We start from the raw sequence: 22,269 nt of genomic DNA, 5'->3' as shown, positions 1-22,269 counted from the left end.
ATGATCCATGAAAATAAATCCCATTTTCAATCACTTATAACTCCGTCAAGTTTCATAATTGTTTCAATCAGTTTTTTCTGTTTTGTTGAGGGCGCAACGTTCCTTGACCTTCAATTGACAAAGGTCAACTAACACAAATTACAGTGACTTCGGTCACAGTCTCTCTCACTGGGTTTAGTATAAATACACAGGTGATTGTAGAACATTGGTCAGAAAATTGCATGTAGTGATTGGTCAAGAGATTCGGAATATCGTGCAGTAATGACCTCGAGCGACTCGGCAAAATGGCGTCCAATCGCTTCGTCACCGTAAGTGAGGAAGAATTACAGGTGATGAAAGAAAACGCTGTTCCTAAAAGCACTAAAGACGGAATGAAGTTTGGTCTAAAGCTATTCAAAGGGAAGGCGGAGTTGGGATTTATTTTACTGATTTCAAAACAAAGTATTTTACATGACTCAGCGTAGATCAGTGACACGAGTCTGCGCTGCTATTACATTTGCATGCCATTTTTGAAATTTGGGGGGAAAAAAAAACCCACCAAAAAAACAAGTTTTTAAATAATCCCCTGTGTATTTATACTCAAACACTTATCAACCTCAGCCCCAGTGAATATCGGTGAATAATAACTGAAACCGTGACTTTGTCTCGGTTATTAATCACCGATTTTCACTTCACTTTCGGTGAATAATTGAAAAATATAACATTTATTTAACTGGAACGGACAAATTTGTCTCTTTACCGCACATGGGCATTTGGGTCATTTTAAAACTCACTCATCATAGAGTTCAGACTTCTTCCCTTCTCCTTCAGGAGACTCAGAGCGTGTTAAAGAACACGTACAGCGTGGCAGAACAACTACAGTCACAGTGAAGAATAACCTGAGATCATGATTTTAATGCAATTCTCGTGCAGAAAGAGACCACAGCCCAATCTTTTGTTTTCTGATCAGTCACACTTTCATAGGTCACACTAAAAAGCAGGGATGCAAACGGCGCGCCTTTTGGCGGATGCCGCCTTTTTCACGGCTGAATCATGCAGATCCGATTTTTTGGGGGGGGCGTTGGAGTGTCTGAATAATTTCATCAAAGTAAATTCTGTATTATAATTACTTTTAATACAGTATGAGAAAAAAACAGTAAATCTACTGTGCGCGGTTTACTGATTTACTGTTTCCTTCTCATACTGTATTAAAAGTAATTATAATACAGAATTTACTTTGATGAAATTATTCAGACACTCCAATGCCCCCCCCCCCAAAAAAAAATCGGATCTGCACGATTCAGCCGTGAAAAAGGCGGCATCCGCCAAAAGGCACGCCGTTTGCATCCCTGAAAAAGTTCACCTCATTGACCTTTCCCCCCCGTGTTTGATCTGATCACCTCCTGAATTATATTACAGATATTTAGCAGACGCTTTTATCCAGAGCGACGTACGACACACCCAGAGCAGCCTGAGGGGCAGGTGGGGTTCGATGCCTTGCTCAAAGGCACTTCAGCCTTCCTGATGGTCCCGGGAATAAAGCCAATGACCTTTTGATCCCAAAGCTGCTTCTCTAACTATTAGGCCATGGCTTCCCCATGAGATAACCGAACTGAATCTGGTACCTTCATGCTTTAGTGATGGAACGGCTGACTGGTCGATGACTTTTATTTGACTGACTAGTAAAAATAAATAATCTGCACCTCCTCGTTCCTCCAGTCCAGGAACTATAATCGTGTGGGGAACCCCCGAGAGCCTGATAATGTTTCTGCAGTGAAAACAGCATCAGTTGTTTAAATTCATTCTAAAAGCACCCAAACGCTGTGGTACAGTAAGGATATATCTCTCGTAAATGCAGCGGGCTTTCTCCACCTCTTTATAGCGCAGCTCAAAGTTGATGTAAGAGTGCCAGGCCTGCTCCTCGGGCTCCCACTCCATCCAGCGCTCGAACACCTGCCTGCAGCCTGTGATGTTCCCCAGCATCTCCTCCATGTAGCTGTATTTGTACCTGTGAACAGAGATGACGAGATATGATGAGAGATGGGCAGGAAGCACTGGAGTTAAACTACAGGAAGTGCAGCGTAACGATTACCAGAACTGGTTGACTCGGGGGAGGATGGTTATGGCTCGGTCCCAGATGTTGCGGGCGTGATTGACCTGTCGGCTCTTCATCTCCATCTCGGCATATTTCAGCCACAGCGTGATATTCCGGTGATCCACATCCAGCGCTCGCTCGTAGATCGACCGAGCTCTTTAAATCAGGTCAGCAGTAAAAAGAAGTTAAATAAATAAATAAATAGGTTTAATCTTAATTCAACTCGGCATTATGATTAACAGATATCCGTATAAAGTGTCGTACCTCTGTATTTCCTTCAGACTCTCCTCCCATTGTGCGTACTTGATCCAGTTGCTTATGACAGTCCTGTTCTTTCTGATGTTGTCTTCAAATCCCTGGACGACAAATCATTCATGTTGAGCATGAGGATGATATCGAAGCAAATCAAACGCCTCTGTAAAACCCCAGTTTGGTCATCTTACCTTGCGTTTTCGTAATTTGTAATCGTTTAACTCCTCTTCGTCAGTGATCTTCTGTTTGGGTGGAGGGGGGAGTAGCTCAAGTTCTCGTTCCTTGGCTTCTCGGAGCAGCTGCTCGGCTGTGATCTGCACCTCAGCCGGGGCTTTATTCTTCACCTGGTACAGGAAAGGCATGGCAGAGTGTTGGTTAACCGTCACAGCGAGCAATAGAACCTTTCCTTAAACAAATGGATGTCATGCCCCCGACTGGGACAATGCTGAGTTTTTTAAACATTTCTTCTCAGTACTACCAGGCTGAAATTCTCATCAGTTAATCTTATCTGGGGATTGGAACCATGTTCTCCGTAGCTCCCTTTACCGCTCAGCCGTCACACCTCGGCCACTGTCAAATTCTGCTACAGTTATTAACTCCTTCACTGATTCCTATGGGGTTGTGGAAATCCTTGGCGGTTTAAGAATCCAACAGCAAAAACGTTTTCTTTTCTTTTTTCACCTCCTCACCAGTCTTATTCTAGAATAGATTATTTCCTGCTGGACAGAAAAATACTTTCTATCTTAAACTCTATTGAATATGAGAGCGTGGGCATTTCAGACTACAGCCCAGTGGTAATGCAACTTCGTTTTCCTGAACACGTACTCCTGCATCGAACATGGCGACTTAACCCAGGCCTTTTATCAGAAGAGGATTTTACCCAGTTTGTGTCTGCGAACACTGATGCTTTTCTAAAAACAAATATGGACTCTGGGCCAAGCATCGGGACTGTTCGGGAGGCTCTGAAAGCTTACTGTCGTAGCCTAATTATATCATACTCTGCCAGTACTTGCAGGGAGAGGTCAAAACACATGAACGAACTAGTTAATTCTATTAAGGATATTGATCAAAGATGCTCTGTTGCGCCATCTGCTGACCTGTATAAGGAGCACATCGCACTGCAGACAGAATTGTCTTTCTGAAGTCTCGGATGACGCATTGCGAGCATGGGGAACGAGCCAGTAAGCCGCTTTGCCGTCAGTTGAGACAGTATACTGCAGATAGCTTAGTAACAGAAATCACCACATCAACTGGGAACATCACTTCTGACCAGTCGGCTATTAACAACCAATTCCGAACATTTTATGAGAATCTATATTCTTCAGACTTACTGAGTGACTCCTGTAGCACAGACTTTTTTCAGTCTGTCCAGCTCACAATGCTGAGCTCTGAGGAGGCCTCATCTCTTGTTGGTAGCATATCTGAAATTATTCAGGCAATCACACTGACGAAGAGCGGCAAGGCCCCGGGGCCTGACGGCTTCCCAATTGAATTTTATAAGAAATTTTCTGGTCAACTTTCACCACTGCTGTGCAAAGTCTATGCAGAGGCTCTGCAGGTAGGCTCCTTACGCCCCACTACAGGGCTGTTCACACGGCACATATTTGCACCGATGCTGCACCGATGTATTTTGTTGCGATATATCTCACACCGGTGTAAATTTTGTGGAGCGTTCATACGTCACAAACCTGCTTACTAGAGAGAAGCGTGTTAGCACCGGTGCAGCCCCACTTGCGTTCACACGGCAGTTTTTGCGACCGTGCTATGCGATAGTAATAATGCGGAAATGAAATATGCGCATGCGTGAAAATGTACTTCCTTTTCCCGGTTGTCATGGCATCACCAAGCGCCGGGAAAACAACGTGGATGAAGACACCAGTGTTGCCAGATATTGCTGACGTTTTCCAGCCCAAAATATGTTCAAATCCACCAAAATGCACTTAAAACTGCCCAATCTGGCAACACTGGAAGACATGCAGTTCTGTTGTTGTTGTTGATATTCGCCATTTTGGAAGCACAAAATCCCAGGATGCAAATTATGCAATGCCCGTATGTAATCAACTCTCTTCACGCGTAGCGAGTCTACCCCTGTAGCGTTCAGACAGCCCATTTTATATCGGTGCTGCCCCGCAAACTAGCATTTACTCCGGAGTAAATTTCTTAAACCGCCTCCCGAGCAGGGTTAGATTTGCACCGGTTTAAGCAGCTTTCAGGGGCGACACCGCTATAACTTTGTACCGTGTGAACGCTCTAGCGGGGCAGCCCCGGTGCTACACCGGAGTAAAAGTTGCCGTGTGAACACCCCTTATGTCACAGGCAGTAATATCAGTCCTCTTAAAGAAGGGCAAAAAGCCCACACTCTGTGACTCATACAGGCCTGTAAGTCTAGTTTGTTGTGACAAAATTCTTGCTAAAGTCCTTGCTCTTCGCTTGAAGACTGTCTCACACAAAATTATCCATCCCGATCAAACAGGTTTTATAAGGTCCTCTGGTAATCTCCGGCGTCTTTACAACGTCACCTATTCAAATTCAGCGCCCACCGCGAGGTTGTGGTCTCCCTTGACGCTCATAAAGCATTTGACCGTATTGAGTTTGATTAGCTGTTTACAGCACTTGATAAATTTGGCTTCAGCTCTGGCTTTATCTCCTGGATAAAACTCCTATACTCAGCACCTCAAGCGACAGTTCGTACAAACGGCATTATTTCTAAATATTTTCCCCTTCAGAGCGGCACAAGACAGGGATGTCCTTTATCACCCCTCTTGTTTGACGTAGCCACTGAGCCGCTGGCGGTATCACTCAGGAAGAGGGATGATTTTACAGGGATCGAGCGAGAAGGTGTTCTGCATAAACCGTCTCTGTACGCTGACGATCTGCTCTTATCCTCTTCTCTCAGTCCCTGCTGCTCTGGACGTAATTCACTCATCTGGCAAGGTGTCTGACTACAAAATTAATTTAACTCAAAGTATTCTTTTTCCAATCAATTCGAGTGCATCCAAACTGTGTCTCACACAACTGCCTTTTAAAGTCACAACTGACTCGGTGTGTGTGAGACAAGAGAATATGCAGGACTGTTTAAAATGAATCTGAAGCCAGCCCTGAAGGCAAAAGAGGATCTTAAGCGCTGGGAGTCTCTCCCCATCTCTTTGGCAGGTAGAGTTAATTCAGTTAAAAGGGTAATTATGCCTAGACTGCTTGACTACTTCAATGCAATCCGTACTTTTATACCAAAGTCTTTCTTTCAGGAATTGGATAAGCATATTTCCACATTCACCTGGAATAAGAAAATACCACGTCTCCGTAGGTTATTTTTAGAAAAATCCAAGTCAGAGGGTCATCTTGCGTTGCCAGATTTTCTGCATGACTACTGGGCTGCTAATATTCATAAAGTTAAAGTCATAAAGTCATAAAGTCTTCCTTCAGAGACGGGGATGGGCCCGACTGGTGCCACATGGAGCGACAGGCATGTGGGCCAGTTGATCCCGCCTCACTGCTTTGCTCTTCATTGCCATTCAGTAGGAGATGCTACCCAAACAACCCCATTGTTAGTGGTCGCATATGGTCGCAAACTTAGGATTCATTTTGGGCTCAGACACACACTGTCATCCATCCCCATGGTTTGTAACCCCCACTTTAAGCCTGCCCTTCTTGACTCAGCATTCCGCATTTGGTCCCAGAAGGGTCTGAAAAGCATCATGGACCTGTACCACAACACAATTTTTTCATCTTTGAATTCCTAGTAAAAGAATATGACATACCAAGGTCACACTTTTTTAGACACCTGCAAATTCAAGATTTTGTGCAGAAATATTTCCCATCAGCCCTGTACACGATTGCATCTCCGTTGACCCCTTTCAGCAGGGGTGTGTCTCCAGCCTGTATAACCTAATTCAGGGTATTTCTAGCCCCTCTCTCAGTCATGTTAAAAGATGCCTCAGTGCCGCTGCCACTTTATCCCACATGTTTTTCTCATGCCATTCAATTGCCCCCTTTTGGTTTTCTCTCTTTGATACAGTCTCTCAGATGTGCGGCCATGTAACCGCCGTATCTGGTACGGCCGCAGAGGGTTACCACTTTCAGATAATCAGTCGCAGGCAACTTCCTTTGCCTCTCTCCTTGCTCGTAGATGCATCCTTCTCAAGTGGAAAGATGGGCTCCTTCCTTCACACAGCCAGTGGGTGAAGGATGTAATGGCACACCTTAAAGTGCCATTCCACCATTGGATGTATTCTTTGGCATAAAATACAATATATTTTATGACAACATGACTAGACAGAGAAATCTTTTAGCTTCAAAATGATATATCAAACACAATTTTTTGACAACGACAAGTATATTAATTTTGCGACCAAAGTCACCTACCCTTTTAATTTCCGCACGGTAGTGAAACGTGATGTCATCGGCAGGTTCCCCTTCTTGTGTACCATGTGTCAGTCTATTTTTAGACCAGGAACCCCCCAAAGTGAGAGAGTCATTTCTCCTTGTATATGGGGGTCAAAAAAATTGCAAAAAATTTTGAGTTAATCTTTCAGTTAGCTAGATTTATTGGTATTATTTTTATCGCGTTCTATCTGCCATTGCTGATATGTGCCACATCACGTGGCACACAAGAAGGGGAACCTGACGATAGGGTATTAGGCAGAAAAAGAAATTTACCAGTCAAAAATAATATTTTATATAATCCTGATAAGCGCTGCAGGTGCGAAGACGAGCGCCGCAGGCGCGAAGTCCCTCTAGGGGGGTCTGGGGGCATGCCCCCCCAGAAAATTTTTGAAATTTAGACTTCATTTCCTGCATTCTAGGACATTTTCAGGGTGAAATGGCGTGTAATTTTTGATCAGAAATATTGCATATTTTTACTTTGTATTTTTTTCAGTTTCACTCCTGAATGTATCAGATGTATGTATGGTGTTTGATTTGGTAACAAAAGTGAAAAGAAAATAAACAACAATGAATTGTATATAATCTTTTGATCTAGTTACAGTATTTAATAAAAAAAAAAAAAACCAACAGTATTCTATTTTACCATACCCCAATGAACCCCCCTTGTTAATCAATGTATCACACATACCTTTTCTGTCTTTTTGTGGAAAAACGAATCAGTTTTTGTCACATTCAATTTGGGGCGTTTGTTGGGATTCATCTTGATCCAGAAGAGTGAGTCAGCAAAAAAAAATGCGGTTCTCCCGCCAAGAAAGAGGAAACTACAACGCAGGGTGTTTGGCAATTTTCGACCAATCAGAATTCGCGATTTATTCAGTCCGCATGTTACAAGATTCAGTGCGGGCCAAAATGGCGGAAACGATGAAATATTCTGATTTTTCATTTCAAGTTTTCAGTATTTTTCGTATTAAACTGTGTTTCTTACGATTTGTAAATGATGGCGGAACCACACACGGACTGGCCATCGGGAGTAGCGGGAGTTTTCCCAGTGGGCCGGTGGTTCAGTGTGGGCCAGCGGAGAAAAAAAAAAAAAAAAAACCACAGTTGCGCGCTGGCCTTTAATATGATAAGCAATGTTAACAGTTTCTTTAACAAACTGTTAACATTGCTTATCATATTAAAGGCCAGCGCGCAACTGTTTTTTTTTTTTTTTTCTCCGCCGGCCCACGCTGAACCACCAGCCCACCGGGAAAACTCCCGCTACTCCCGATGGCCAGTCCGTGTGTGGGCGGAACATAACTGGATTTATCGGATGACGTGGGAGTATTCATGTGCGAAAATTTTCGGCATTATCGTCCGTTTCAGTATCCGTCTGTGTGTATACTTGCCCGTTGAAATCGGCAATTGCCCGTCAAATTTACGGGTGGACAGGTCTCTGCCTAATACCTTACCTGACGATGACATCACGTGCGGAAATTAAAAGGGTAGGTGACTTTGGTCGCAAAATTAATATACTTGTTGTTGTCAAAAAATTGTGTTTGATATCATTTTGAAGCTAAAAGATTTCTCTATCTAGTGATACCATTTACAACCCCGATTCCAAAAAAGTTGGGACAAAGTACAAATTGTAAATGAAAATGGAATGCAATAATTTACAAATCGCAAAAACTGATATTGTATTCACAATAGAACATAGCCAACATATCAAATGTCGAAAGTGAGACATTTTGAAATTTTATGCCAAATATTGGCTCATTTGAAATTTCATGACAGCAACACATCTCAAAAAAGTTGGGACAGGGGCAATAAGAGGCTGGAAAAGTTAAAGGTACAAAAAAGGAACAGCTGGAGGACCAAACTGCAACTCATTAGGTCAATTGGCAATAGGTCATTAACATGACTGGGTATAAAAAGAGCATCTTGGAGTGGCAGCGGCTCTCAGAAGTAAAGATGGGAAGAGGATCACCAATCCCCCTAATTCTGCGCCGACAAATAGTGGAGCAATATCAGAAAGGAGTTCGACAGTGTACAATTGCAAAGAGTTTGAACACATCATCATCTACAGTGCATAATATCATCAAAAGATTCAGAGAATCTGGAAGAATCTCTGTGCGTAAGGGTCAAGGCCAGAAAACCATACTGGGTGCCCGTGATCTTCGGGCCCTTAGACGGCACTGCATCACATACAGGCATGCTTCTGTACTGGAAATCACAAAATGGGCTCAGGAATATTTCCAGAGAACGTTATCTGTGAACACAATTCACCGTGCCATCCGCCGTTGCCAGCTAAAACTCTATAGTTCAAAGAAGAAGCCATATCTAAACATGATCCAGAAGCGCAGACGTCTTCTCTGGGCCAAGGCTCATTTAAAATGGACTGTGGCAAAGTGGAAAACTGTTCTGTGGTCAGACGAATCACAATTTGAAGTTCTTTATGGAAATCAGGGACGCCGTGTCATTCGGACTAAAGAGGAGAAGGACGACCCGAGTTGTTATCAGTGCTCAGTTCAGAAGCCTGCATCTCTGATGGTATGGGGTTGCATTAGTGCGTGTGGCATGGGCAGCTTATGCCGCTTTTCCACTACAAACGCGGCTGAGCCGTGCCGAGTCGAGCTGAGCGGGGCTGTTGGAGTTGCATTTCGACTACAACCGCGCTGAACCGTGCTGGCTGGAAGTGGGTGGACACATTGGGTGGAGTTAGCGAAAGTGGGTGGACGTCATGTGATGCCGTTAAGCAGCGCAAACAGTGACATCAGTGACAGTGGCGGAACAAGTCAGAGCCGGGCCGGGGGCGGGGCAAATGACCGGGCTAGGGCTGCACAATATATCGAAAAAGTATCGATATCGCGATATCATAGTTTGCAATACACATACCGCAAAAATTACTTACATTTCGATAAAAGGCACATTTTTCTGTGCCGTCCAATCACATTTGAATGTCAACAAGCACCGCGGGATAACTCCGCCCCCTATTGCAAAACAAGTAAAAGCCTCGTGGTGATGGCGGAAGGTGGGAGCGGTAGCAAGTGTGGTGAGACAAACTTGTGTGAGGAGGAACTGGTTTCCAAAAAAAAAAAAAATGCACGTCTGCTATTTGGAAGTACTTTGGATTCAGGAGGGGTGACGTACTGCAAACTCAGGTACTTTGCAAGACATGTACCTGTAAAACAGTGGTGGGGCGGCTCACTGGGACAAACACTGCTGTACAGCAGCATAAAAACATAAAACCGCACTCTCTCACTCACACACACACACACACACCACTGCTCTCTCACCCGCCTGTGTTATTAACAGATTGTGTTTGAGTTTATGGTGAATCTGTGTCGCTCACCTTCATCTCCCGGGAGCCGCTGAAATTGCCATTTTGAATGCTTTATGTTAATGTAATGTAGTTTTCAGTTTTTTGTTTACTTCAACTTAAGACATTTTCTGCTGCACTCACAAAAATTAAGAGATGTAAAGATGATTGATGGACACCATTGCAGGTGTAGCCATGTTTTTCCAATAAAAAATAATGTTGGAATGGAAGCGATGCATTGGGTGTTTTTTTTAAATGCTAGATACAGGGCAGAACGGCGAGTAGAGGTAAGAAAAACAGTATATATTTAATTATCGTGATGCATATCGATATCGAGATATTCAGTCATGTTATCGAATATCGCATATTTTTCTGATATCGTGCAGCCCTAGACTGGGCCCTTTATTAAAGCTTATCATTACATCATTTTAGGCTACAAAATGTCCGCAACTGCGGTGTTTACCAATTTCAACATTACCGGGTGCAACTATGTTATTTAGTACATCAAGTCCTTCAAACGAACATGTAACTCAGAAACAAAAAACATTAGGATACTGTACATGGCTCATAATAAAACATCAATAGCCTACTGCGCACATTATTTGAAGGGCATACGGCGAGCCTTGCGCTCCGCGAACTCGTCCACGATGCTCTGTATGTCACTGATTCAGTGATCTTTTAAGCGGTAGTCTCACGACCCGAATAGTAAACAATAAACATGGAGGACATGGAGTCGTTAGTGTTGCTGGTCTTGGTGCTGTGGCTTGTTGTCACCGACAACGCGGACAGATACTGGCAAGAGCGTATAGATGAGGCGAGGCGCATAAGGCTTCAGAAATTCTCGTAATTCATAATTATTCTTCTTCCGGGTTTGCGGTGTTTACAGATCCCAGCGCGCTCGCGGGGCGTGTGTGGGCATGTGAGGACACTCCTCCTCACCAATCAGTGCACAGGGGAGTGTCTGCTCACGCCCCCAACCTCACTCGGCACGGTTTGGCTCGCTTCAGCCCCACTCCAAAACGGTGCGAGTTTTAGGGGCTAAGCAGGGCTGAAACGAGCTGAGTCGTGCTGGTTTTTGGTAGTCGAAACGCGAGCCGTGTCGGGCTGAAGTGAGCTGAAAAAGGGTAGTGGAAAAGGGCCATTACACATCTGGAAAGACACCATCAATGCTGAAAGGTATATCCAGGTTCTAGAGCAACATATGCTCCCATCCAGACGATGTCTCTTTCAGGGAAGACCTTGCATTTTCCAACATGACAATGCCAAACCACATACTGCATCAATTACAGCATCATGGCTGCGTAGAAGAAGGGTCCGGGTACTGAACTGGCCAGCCTGCAGTCCAGATCTTTCACCCATAGAAAACATTTGGCGCATCATAAAACGGAAGATACGACAAAAAGACCTAAGACAGTTGAGCAACTAGAATCCTACATTAGACAAGAATGGGTTAACATTCCTATCCCTAAACTTGAGCAACTTGTCTCCTCAGTCCCCAGACGTTTACAGACTGTTGTAAAGAGAAAAGGGGATGTCTCACAGTGGGAAACATGGCCTTGTCCCAACTTTTTTGAGATGTGTTGTTGTCATGAAATTTAAAATCACCTAATTTTTCTCTTTAAATGATACATTTTCTCAGTTTAAACATTTGATATGTCATCTATGTTCTATTCTGAATAAAATATGGAATTTTGAAACTTCCACATCATTGCATTCCATTTTTATTTACAATTTGTACTTTGTCCCAACTTTTTTGGAATCGGGGTTGTATATATGTTGTCAAAATATATTGTATTTTATGCCAAAGAATACATCCAATGGTGGAATGGCACTTTAAACTCAAGGAACTACGGCTCTGCATTGGAGGCTCTTCTAATAAATACCACAAGGTGTGGCAGCCTTTACTGAACCATTTTAATATCTTCTCCTCGGCCAGGCTCATGAGTTAAGGGTTGTTTTACAATCAGGGGACAAAGTTTGTGTCACAGGGGTCCAAAATTCAAATTGATTCAAACTGGTTCTTGTACCAGTTTTTAAGTGAAGGACGAGTTAAAGAACAGATAGGTGTGTGTAATAGTTTGTATTATAAGAAGATGAAGTGTCGCTTTAAGCAGGGCTGGGACAAACAGATGAAGTGATTCTCAGAGAGGACTTTTTTTTTTGACAATTCAGAATCCACGACTTCCACAGTGCTTTTAAATACAAGGCTGTAAGCTTTGTGTTAGTTGTCTCTAATATTTATGTCCCAATATCTTGACCACGTTTTAGGATGAAAATAATCATTTGAGATATGTTATTTTATATTGAAAAATAAGCTGTCTCGGAGAGGACATTTTTTTTTTACACTAATTTGATCAAAATAGTCTGAAAACTTACTGGCATTCAACATTAAAACTTCACTCTGTTTCCAATGACATGGAACCAAATATGTGTTTTATGGTATAAAGAATGATTTAAGTCAGTGCCTCCCTTTTGTGGTCAAAAAAGCACTTTTTCTAAATGACACGAGTAATTTTGCTAAATGACATACATCACCATACATTCACCAAAAATAACGATATCACCAAATGTGTTTTTGCACGGTGAATACAGCGATCACAGCGCTACAATAAACAACCCAGTTTATTTAGTCACGCCTTTTGATATTGAAGATAATAAGTGTTAAATGTGATGTTTAGCTCATGAACCCTGACTGTAAAACAACCCGTAAAGCCTCACACTCACACACTCACACACACACACTCACCACTTACAGTCTGTTCGCTGTCCTGTCTGTTATAAACACTGGAGTTATTTTATTTGGTTTGATTTTATTCTGTAGTGTTAGTTTACGGGTCAGTGTTAGTTTACTCTGTAGTGTTAGTTTGCGGGTCAGTGTTAGTTTACTCTCTGTAGTGTTAGTTTACTCTGTAGTGTTAGTTTACTCTGTAGTGTTAGTTTACTCTGTAGTGTTAGTTTGCGGGTCAGTGTTAGTTTACTCTCTGTAGTGTTAGTTTACTCTGTAGTGTTAGTTTACTCTGTAGTGTTAGTTTACTCTGTAGTGTTAGTTTGCGGGTCAGTGTTAGTTTACTCTGTAGTGTTAGTTTACTCTGTAGTGTTAGTTTACTCTGTAGTGTTAGTTTACGGGTCAGTGTTAGTTTACTCTGTAGTGTTAGTTTACTCTGTAGTGTTAGTTTACTCTGTAGTGTTAGTTTACTCTGTAGTGTTAGTTTACTCTGTAGTGTTAGTTTGTGGGTCAGTGTTAGTTTACTCTGTAGTGTTAGTTTACTCTGTAGTGTTAGTTTACTCTGTAGTGTTAGTTTGCGGGTCAGTGTTAGTTTACTCTGTAGTGTTAGTTTACTCTGTAGTGTTAGTTTACTCTGTAGTGTTAGTTTGCGGGTCAGTGTTGTTACTCAACAAGATTAGTGTAAATGTGTGACTGTGATGAGTTTATGAGATCAGTGCGGAACTCTCACTCACAGACTCTTACTGTCTTAACTTCTGGAAAACCCAATAAAAATCATTGAAAATAAACAAACAAACAAACGGAAATGAAACACTGCAAAAACACACAGGTCATGATGAGCAGGGCGACTTTAGACTTCCTCCATCTTCAGCTTCCGGTGTCGCGTCACACTTCCGGGTAAAAGTTAAAGGCTACGTTTACATTAGACCGTATCTGTCTCGTTTTCTTCGCGGATGCACTGTCCGTTTACATTAAACCGCCTGGAAACGCCGGGAAACGGGAATCCGCCAGCGTCCACGTATTCAATCCAGATCGTATCAGCTCCGGTGCTGTGTAAACATTGAGAATACGCGGATACGCTGTGCTGAGCTCTAGCTGGCGTCTCATTGGACAACGTCACTGTGACATCCACCTTCCTGATTCGCTGGCGTTGGTCATGTGACGCGACTGCTGAAAACCGGCGCGGACTTCCGCCTTGTATCACCTTTCATTAAAGAGTATAAAAGTATGAAAATACTGCAAATACTGATGCAAATACTGCCCATTGTGTAGTTATGATTGTCTTTAGGCTTGCCATCCTTCCACTTGCGAGTGGTAAGTGATGTGCGCTGGGATCACACACACAGCGGCTCAGTCCCGAATCACAGCTTGTTCACTTCACTCGCGCGCTGTGTGAGCTGCGCAGGGCCGGAGTGCGCACCCTCCAGAGGGCACTCGCTGTTCAGGGCGGAGTGATTTGGAGCGCAGGATGCCTGCGGAGCCGAGCGGATCCGTGTATTGGTGTTGCTGTGTGCACGGCTAACGGTTTTAGTGTAAACACGAATCGTTTTAAGAACGTTAATCTGATGATCCGCTGATTCGACGTAATGTAAACATAGCCAAATATAATAAACAGACTATTGGTGCCGCACAATTCCTTCTTTTTGTAATAATGAGTGTGTTGGGACAGCAGTCGGTCGGTCAGTCAGTGTCCCTCCCCGCTACCGCCGCCTGTAAGCGCTTTATTCCACAAACAGCGCGCGGTGCGGTGTGTCGCGTCGCTGAGGTAAAGCTAACAGCTTAGCATGGCTGAAAAACGCTCAGATTACTACACCGCAGTTAGAATAATAAACCCCAGTATAATTCAATACTGCAGTGAAACTACACTTCGCAAAATTATAATTTCCCCAGGACGATAATAATGACGGTTATTTTAATTAGAATTAAAATGACTAGCTAGCTTAGCCACCCAGCTAACCACACACACACTGAGCTCCGTGCGCGAGCCCGGTTTTCCTACCTTCGCCACTTTGGGAATTCTCTGCTTCCCCGCCGCGGTGGACGCCATCACTCCGCAATATTCTCTCACTACACAAACGAAAACAACACGAGTTTACAGCATTCAGCTGGATAATTTACAGACAAAAACACTCAACGCTATTCTATCAAATCAACTTTTCCGCCATAACTTTTCTCCAGGGTCATTTTCCCCACCTGTATTATGGCAAACCCCGCCTTCCTCGCTGTGATTGGCTGTTTACAAAAGGTTGTGCAATAGAAAGCTGGCGAAATCACTGGTCTAAAGAGCCGGATGGCTCACTGGCCAAACAGAGTGAAGCGACCTGGCCGCCATATTACCACGCACATCGGATCGGTCCGGTCTGATCTCTGCCCAGGAAGCGACACAAAACTAGACGTTATTTATACACGTGTGTGTGTGTGAGAGAGAGAATTGTTGATTTTTGTAGTGTGTTTGTGTTTTAATCATCTCCTCATCTGTAGCCACTTTATCCTGTTCTACAGGGTCGCAGGCGAGCTGGAGCCTATCCCAGCTGACTACGGGTGAAAGGCGGGGTTCACCCTGGACAAGTCGCCAGGTCATCACAGGGCTGACACATAGACACAGACAACCATTCACACTCACATTCACACCTACGGTCAATTTAGAGTCACCAGTTAACCTAACCTGCATGTCTTTGGACTGTGGGGGAAACCGGAGCACCCGGAGGAAACCCACGCGGACACGGGGAGAACATGCAAACTCCACACAGAAGGGCCCTCGCCGGCCACGGGGCTCGAACCCAGGACCTTCTTGCTGTGAGGCGACAGCGCTAACCACTACACCACCGTGTCGCCCCATGTTTTAATCATAATGTACAGTATTCAATACTTTTTTTCATCATGGATACATTCAGGAAGATTACTGCAGATTATTATTATTATTATTCGACCAAATAAAAAATACATAGATGATACATGCATAACAGAGAAGAACGCAAAGTGTCCATTCCAGCATGAAAGAACAGCTCTGCTTTCCACAAAGATGGACACAGCACGTGGGTCAGGAGCCACAACAGTGACGTCATTTCCTGTTGCCTGGAGGCTGTATTCCAGATCAGCAATTTAAAAAATAAATAAATAAATTCTATTGCACAGAATGAAAAATGAAATGGAACTAATTATGTGAATAATGGCTGGAACAGAGAGTTACATGGAGATATTACAGATTCACTATTTAGAAACAGATTGATGCCAATCCCTCGCTATAGTTACACATTATAAAGAATCAATCATTACCAATAATTAATTTAGGACTTGTTTAATTTTATTACAATTTACCGCATAATTATAGCAAAACAATAAATTATTCTAATACTCAATTTATTAGAAAATATTTTCATGCAAATTAATATTTCCAAAACATTTTTAAAAAATTGAAGTGAATTTCAAGAAAACCTAAATAACATCAGGAAATATCTGAACAGAAAGGAAGAATAAATATACAAAAGAGAGAAAAACTGAAATAATCTGTGTAAAAACATTTATATTAGTAAAAGAGCCGTTCCAAAAAAAAAAATGATCAGAGACTGAAGTGGAAAAGGAAAAAAAACAATAACAGTGAAGGGGAGAGCTATAAAGATCTGTAAGGAATGTGAGTGAAGTTGAGGGAATGAGAGGAAAAGCCGGGAGAGAACTCACTCTCTCGGGGCAAATTTGATCGGATGCGACGCTTTAACACACAAACCAAATACACATGATGGGTGTGGTAAAATGGCGACTTGCACGCTTCATTTGTCTGTACAGCGCGGATTGGCCAATGAGCGCTCCAAATAGTTACGTAACATCAGACAACCAATCAGTGCGTCGTAGGCGGAACGGAAGTATATGAATACAGGTGGGAAAAGCCAAAACAAAACGAACGTCTTACGCCAACCATGCACCTTTCACATCACAGACGTCATGCCGTATATAACCATGGTAACGGAGACGCTTAGGCCGCATACAGTTTTAAATGCAGCACACAGATGAACAGGAAGGCGCGTGAATGGTAGCTATGTGTTTATTTATTTTTCAGCACCGCGTTGACTGTCTCGCCTGCTGTGCGCTGTAATAGAGTGTAACAGTGCGGGGCGTGTTTCCCACTGCTTTATATCTCTTCCTCCCTCCAGGAGAACATGACGACGACCATTAGTTCATCCACTGGGGAAAAGAAATCTGTAACTGCGAGGCGGACAGAGTTCTGTGATGCTCAGAAGATCAGTGAGCTCATCAGTCCAGCTGCTGCAGAACTGTTTGGCAAAGTGAATGTGATGTGCCTGCTGTGAGTACTGAGGGTAATAATCCATATTCATACGGGGCAGTGACACAAACTACTCCACAGTCGTCACATGTCAACAGAATCAGAACCAGAATCGAGTTCACTGCCGAGTATTTATATAAATGAACCCCAATTCCAAAAAACAGTTGGGACGCTGTGTAAACTGTAAAGAAAAACAGAATGTGTTTGTGGTAACTTGTAAAATAAAAGGAGCGCGGACACAGATGCCGAGTTTTCACCTTTATCTGAATTTAAATATTAAACATACATTACGGTGTCTGAGAGCAGTAACACGCCTCCGGAACAGCTCGTCTTCTGTTTTAACCCTTTCTGGCAATAGGAGTAAAAACATATCCATGCATTCTAATGGTCAATGAGCGCCCTCTTGTGGTGATGTACATTGCCTAGATTTACTTCTGCATTACAACAGTGTTGTTTTGCAAATCACAGAAACCCAATGTCTCATCCCCATCTCATTATCTGTAGCCGCTTTATCCTTCTACAGGGTCGCAGGCGAGCTGGATCCTATCCCAGCTGACTACGGGCGAAAGGCGGGGTTCACCCTGGACAAGTCGCCAGGTCATCACAGGGCTGACACATAGACACAGACAACCATTCACACTCACATTCACACCTACGCTCAATTTAGAGTCACCAGTTAACCTAACCTGCATGTCTTTGGACTGTGGGGGAAACCGGAGCACCCGGAGGAAACCCACGCGGACACGGGGAGAACATGCAAACTCCGCACAGAAAGGCCCTCGCCAGCCACGGGGCTCGAACCCGGACCTTCTTGCTGTGAGGCGACAGCGCTAACCACTACACCACCGTGCTGCCCGAGAAACCCAATGTTTCATTGAAAATTGTACAAAGACAACAAATCAAATGTCGAAACAGAAATTTTATTGTGTTGATGAAAATATCTGCTCATTTTGAATTTGATGTCAGCAACACATTTCAAAAAAAGTTGGGACAGGGCGTGTTTACCACTGTGTTGCATCACCTCTACTTTTAACAACACTGTAAACGTTTGGGAACTGAGGAGACCAACTGCTGTAGTTTTGAAAGAGAAATGTTGTCCCATTCTTGCCTGATATACAATTTCAGTTGCTCTATAGTTCAGGGTCTCCTTTGTTGTACAACCCTGATTCCAAAAAAAGTTGGGACAAAGTACAAATTGTAAATAAAAACAGAATGCAATAATTTACAAATCTCAAAAACTGATATTGTATTCACAATAGAACATAGACAACATATCAAATGTCAAAAGTGAGACATTTTGAAATTTCATGCCAAATATTGGCTCATTTGAAATTTCATGACAGCAACACATCTCAAAAAAGTTGGGACAGGGGCAATAAGAGGCTGGAAAAGTTAAAGGTGCAAAAAAGGAACAGCTGGAGGACCAAATTGCAACTCATTAGGTCAATTGGCAATAGGTCATTAACATGACTGGGTATAAAAAGAGCATCTTGGAGTGGCAGCGGCTCTCAGAAGTAAAGATGGGAAGAGGATCACCAATCCCCCTAATTCTGCGCCGACAAATAGTGGAGCAATATCAGAAAGGAGTTCGACAGTGTAAAATTGCAAAGAGTTTGAACATATCATCATCTACAGTGCATAATATCATCAAAAGATTCAGAGAATCTGGAAGAATCTCTGTGCGTAAGGGTCAAGGCCGGAAAACCGTACTGGGTGCCCGTGATCTTCGGGCCCTTAGATGGCACTGCATCACATACAGGCATGCTTCTGTATTGGAAATCACAAAATGGGCTCAGGAATATTTCTAGAGAACATTATCTGTGAACACAATTCACCGTGCCATCCGCCGTCGCCAGCTAAAACTCTATAGTTCAAAGAAGAAGCCGTATCTAAACATGATCCAGAAGCGCAGACGTCTTCTCTGGGCCAAGGCTCATTTAAAATGGACTGTGGCAAAGTGGAAAACTGTTCTGTGGTCAGACGAATCAAAATGTGAAGTTCTTTATGGAAATCAGGGACGCCGTGTCATTCGGACTAAAGAGGAGAAGGACGACCCGAGTTGTTATCAGCGCTCAGTTCAGAAGCCTGCATCTCTGATGGTATGGGGTTGCATTAGTGCGTATGGCATGGGCAGCTTACACATCTGGAAAGACACCATCAATGCTGAAAGGTATATCCAGGTTCTAGAGCAACATATGCTCCCATCCAGACGACGTCTCTTTCAGGGAAGACCTTGCATTTTCCAACATGACAATGCCAAACCACATACTGCATCAATTACAGCATCATGGCTGCGCAGGGCTCGAAATTAACTTTTTTTCTTTGTGTCCCCCAGTGGTCCCGAATTCTGTGTTGTATTGTCCCGAATGGAAGCAATAGTGTCCCCATTTTTTTCCTCTCTGAAATAACCAGTGGTTAATATTATCATATGAAGTTACTATTATATTTGTAACTATGCGATTTTGAACCCTTTATATCATTTTTACAATAAGTCACAAAACACAAGTGACACATGTCCTATACATCATCTCATCTCATTATCTCTAGCCGCTTTATCCTTCTACAGGGTCGCAGGCAAGCTGGAGCCTATCCCAGCTGACTACGGGTGAAAGGCGGGGTTCACCCTGGACAAGTCACCAGGTCATCACAGGGCTGACACATAGACACAGACAACCATTCACACTCACATTCACACCTACGCTCAATTTAGAGTCACCAGTTAACCTAACCTGCATGTCTTTGGACTGTGGGGGAAACCGGAGCACCCGGAGGAAACCCACGCGGACACGGGGAGAACATGCAAACTCCGCACAGAAAGGCCCTCGCCGGCCCCGGGGCTCGAACCCAGGACCTTCTTGCTGTGAGGCGACAGCGCTAACCACTACACCACCGTGCCGCCCCCTATACATCATCTACTTCAAAATTAGTTATTGCATTTTCAGTTTATTAAACTTTGGCGATCTCACTGTATGAATAGATACCCATTTATTTAAAGGGGCCAACTAGCTCATTCAGAAAATGTTTCAACTCCCTACATCTGCAGTACACTTTAGTTGAAAATAAGACCCCTTTTATGTTCATTTCATCTACTTATACCTTGAATATCTGTTGGCATTTATAAGCCCAACTTATCATTTTCACCATTACCGTTATCCATTTTTATGTAATATACCTGTTGCCCCATTCAGAGATGTTTTGAAAGCCATCAGCCATACCATCAATAGATGCAATGCCCTTGAGCAAGGCACCTACCCCAACATTGCTACAGGGACTTTAACACTGTAAAAAACCGTAAAGTCACTTTGGATAAAAGTGTCATATCATATAAGTGCAAACAAAGCAATGTAATCCAAGTTTTTTTTTATTGTAACCTTTAGTCATAGAAATCATTTACATTATTTACAGTGCTTAATTTCATTTTCTTTGACCTAGATAAATTTCCCATTCATTTCTATGGAATTATTTGAAAAACTACACACATTTTCAAACATCCGCTGCTCTGGCATGCTTTCACCTAGAGACATGATTCAAACTTTAAAACGTAGAGAAACTTCTCCTCTGTGGATCTGGCATTCAACTTTTTGCTAGGTTCTATACTTTTGGATCAGTCCCAGCTCAAACACCATGTGGGTTCCTGGAGAAATTCCGGCTTTATAATGGGTGTCTATTGCGTTACACACCAGTGCAGCTCGTTAAGTTAGAGTGTAGAGAGCTTGGAAAAATAGCTCAAACTTTCTCATTTAAACTGTGTTTTCAGCCCCAATTTTCACTCCACACACACAATTTTCTCAAAAGTAGTAGTCACACTTGTCCTGATTCACAAAATGTGTCTACCTACACGATAGGACTTGCAGTTTTTGAATGAGAAGCCTGAAAGTGAGGAGAGGGCAGGCGCGCAGCCCCATAGACTGCCATTATAAACGTGGCTGCGCTTTGACTGTTAAATCAGAAAAGTCACTCGTTTTTAACTCGCTCTAGTGTCCTCAATTTTTACACTACAGACAAAAAAAGTACATCAGTGTGTTCAGGAGACCCTTGTGGCACTCAATGTGAAAAAAGTTTGTGAATATCTCCTTCCGTTTTCGTGTAAACCCCCGTTGTTTGGAGGGAGCGCTCTGACGGAAAGCTGCCCTTTTTGTGTGCCCCTCCCCCACCCGCGCGCTGAGCAGAGAGAGACAAAAATACAGTCCAGCTCAGCTCCGGCAACTGTGACTGCTACGCGCACTGCATCACTCTCACGATTTCCCCCGGGGGAATTGTCGTCTCTTGATCTATTTTTTTCCATTGTCCCGGGATTGTCCCAGATATGATAATTTTGTGTCCCGATGACATTTTTTATGGTCCCCGGGACATCGGGACACCGTTAGTTTCGAGCGCTGTGGCTGCGTAGAAGAAGGGTCCGGGTACTGAACTGGCCAGCCTGCAGTCCAGATCTTTCACCCATAGAAAACATTTGGCACATCATAAAACGGAAGATACGACAAAAAAGACCTAAGACAGTTGAGCAACTAGAATCCTACATTAGACAAGAATGGGTTAACATTCCTATCCCTAAACTTGAGCAACTTGTCTCCTCAGTCCCCAGACGTTTACAGACTGTTGTAAAGAGAAAAGGGGATGTCTCACAGTGGGAAACATGGCCTTGTCCCAACTTTTTTGAGATGTGTTGTTGTCATGAAATTTAAAATCACCTAATTTTTCTCTTTAAATGATACATTTTCTCAGTTTAAACATTTGATATGTCATCTGTGTTCTATTCTGAATAAAATATGGAATTTTGAAACTTCCACATCATTGCATTCCGTTTTTATTTACAATTTGTACTTTGTCCCAACTTTTTTGGAATCGGGGTTGTATTTTGCGCTTCATAATGCACCAAATGTTTTAAATGGGAGACAGGTCTGGACTGCAGCAGGCCAGTTTAGCACCCGGACTCTTTTCCTACAGAGCCATGCAGTTGTAATATGTGCAGAAAGCGGTTTGGTGTTGTCTTGCTGAAAGAAGGAAGGCCTTCCCTGAACAAGATTTAGTCTGGATGGCAGCATATTGCTCTGAAACGTGTTTATATCATTCAGCGTTAATGATGCCTTCCCAGATGTACAAGCTACCCATGTCATGTGCACTAACGCCCCCTCATACCATCACAGACGCTGAATGCTTTTGAGCTGTGCACTGATAACAAGCCGGATGGTCCCTCTCCACTTTAGCCTGGAGGACGTGGTGTCCATGATTTCTAAAAAGAATTTCTACTTTTGATT

General features: G+C 43.1%; 2 protein-coding genes across 4 annotated transcripts in view; one reads left to right on the top strand and one right to left on the bottom strand.

Moving 5' to 3' along the window:
- crnkl1 (crooked neck pre-mRNA splicing factor 1) overlaps nt 1-14,930 on the bottom strand; it is a 28,657-nt gene extending 13,727 nt beyond the window's left edge. For both annotated transcript variants that reach the window (XM_060918012.1, XM_060918013.1), the window contains exons 1-5: nt 14,732-14,930; nt 2,518-2,670; nt 2,339-2,430; nt 2,072-2,230; nt 1,821-1,987 (exon numbers count right to left, since the gene is read on the bottom strand). In XM_060918012.1, the coding sequence (XP_060773995.1) occupies nt 1,821-1,987; nt 2,072-2,230; nt 2,339-2,430; nt 2,518-2,670; nt 14,732-14,779 (619 nt within the window). In that variant the 5' untranslated portion in view covers nt 14,780-14,930. The remainder of the gene's footprint in view (nt 1-1,820; nt 1,988-2,071; nt 2,231-2,338; nt 2,431-2,517; nt 2,671-14,731) is intronic.
- A 1,743-nt stretch (nt 14,931-16,673) lies between these two features.
- Nucleotides 16,674-22,269, top strand: part of cfap61 (cilia and flagella associated protein 61) — an 89,973-nt gene continuing 84,377 nt past the window's right edge. Inside the window, exons 1-2 of one of the 2 annotated variants that reach the window (XM_060916168.1) lie at nt 16,674-16,759; nt 16,881-17,032. In XM_060916168.1, the coding sequence (XP_060772151.1) occupies nt 16,757-16,759; nt 16,881-17,032 (155 nt within the window). In that variant the 5' untranslated portion in view covers nt 16,674-16,756. Of the gene's footprint in view, nt 16,760-16,880; nt 17,046-22,269 lie in introns of those variants that run through there. The other variant, XM_060916169.1, reaches the window with a different exon arrangement.

The sequence above is a fragment of the Neoarius graeffei genome, chromosome 3 (genome assembly GCF_027579695.1).
Source record: "Neoarius graeffei isolate fNeoGra1 chromosome 3, fNeoGra1.pri, whole genome shotgun sequence".
Lineage (NCBI taxonomy): Eukaryota > Metazoa > Chordata > Actinopteri > Siluriformes > Ariidae > Neoarius > Neoarius graeffei.
The sequence above is the reverse complement of the archived record's forward strand: the minus strand, read 5'-3'. Positions and strand labels throughout refer to the sequence as shown.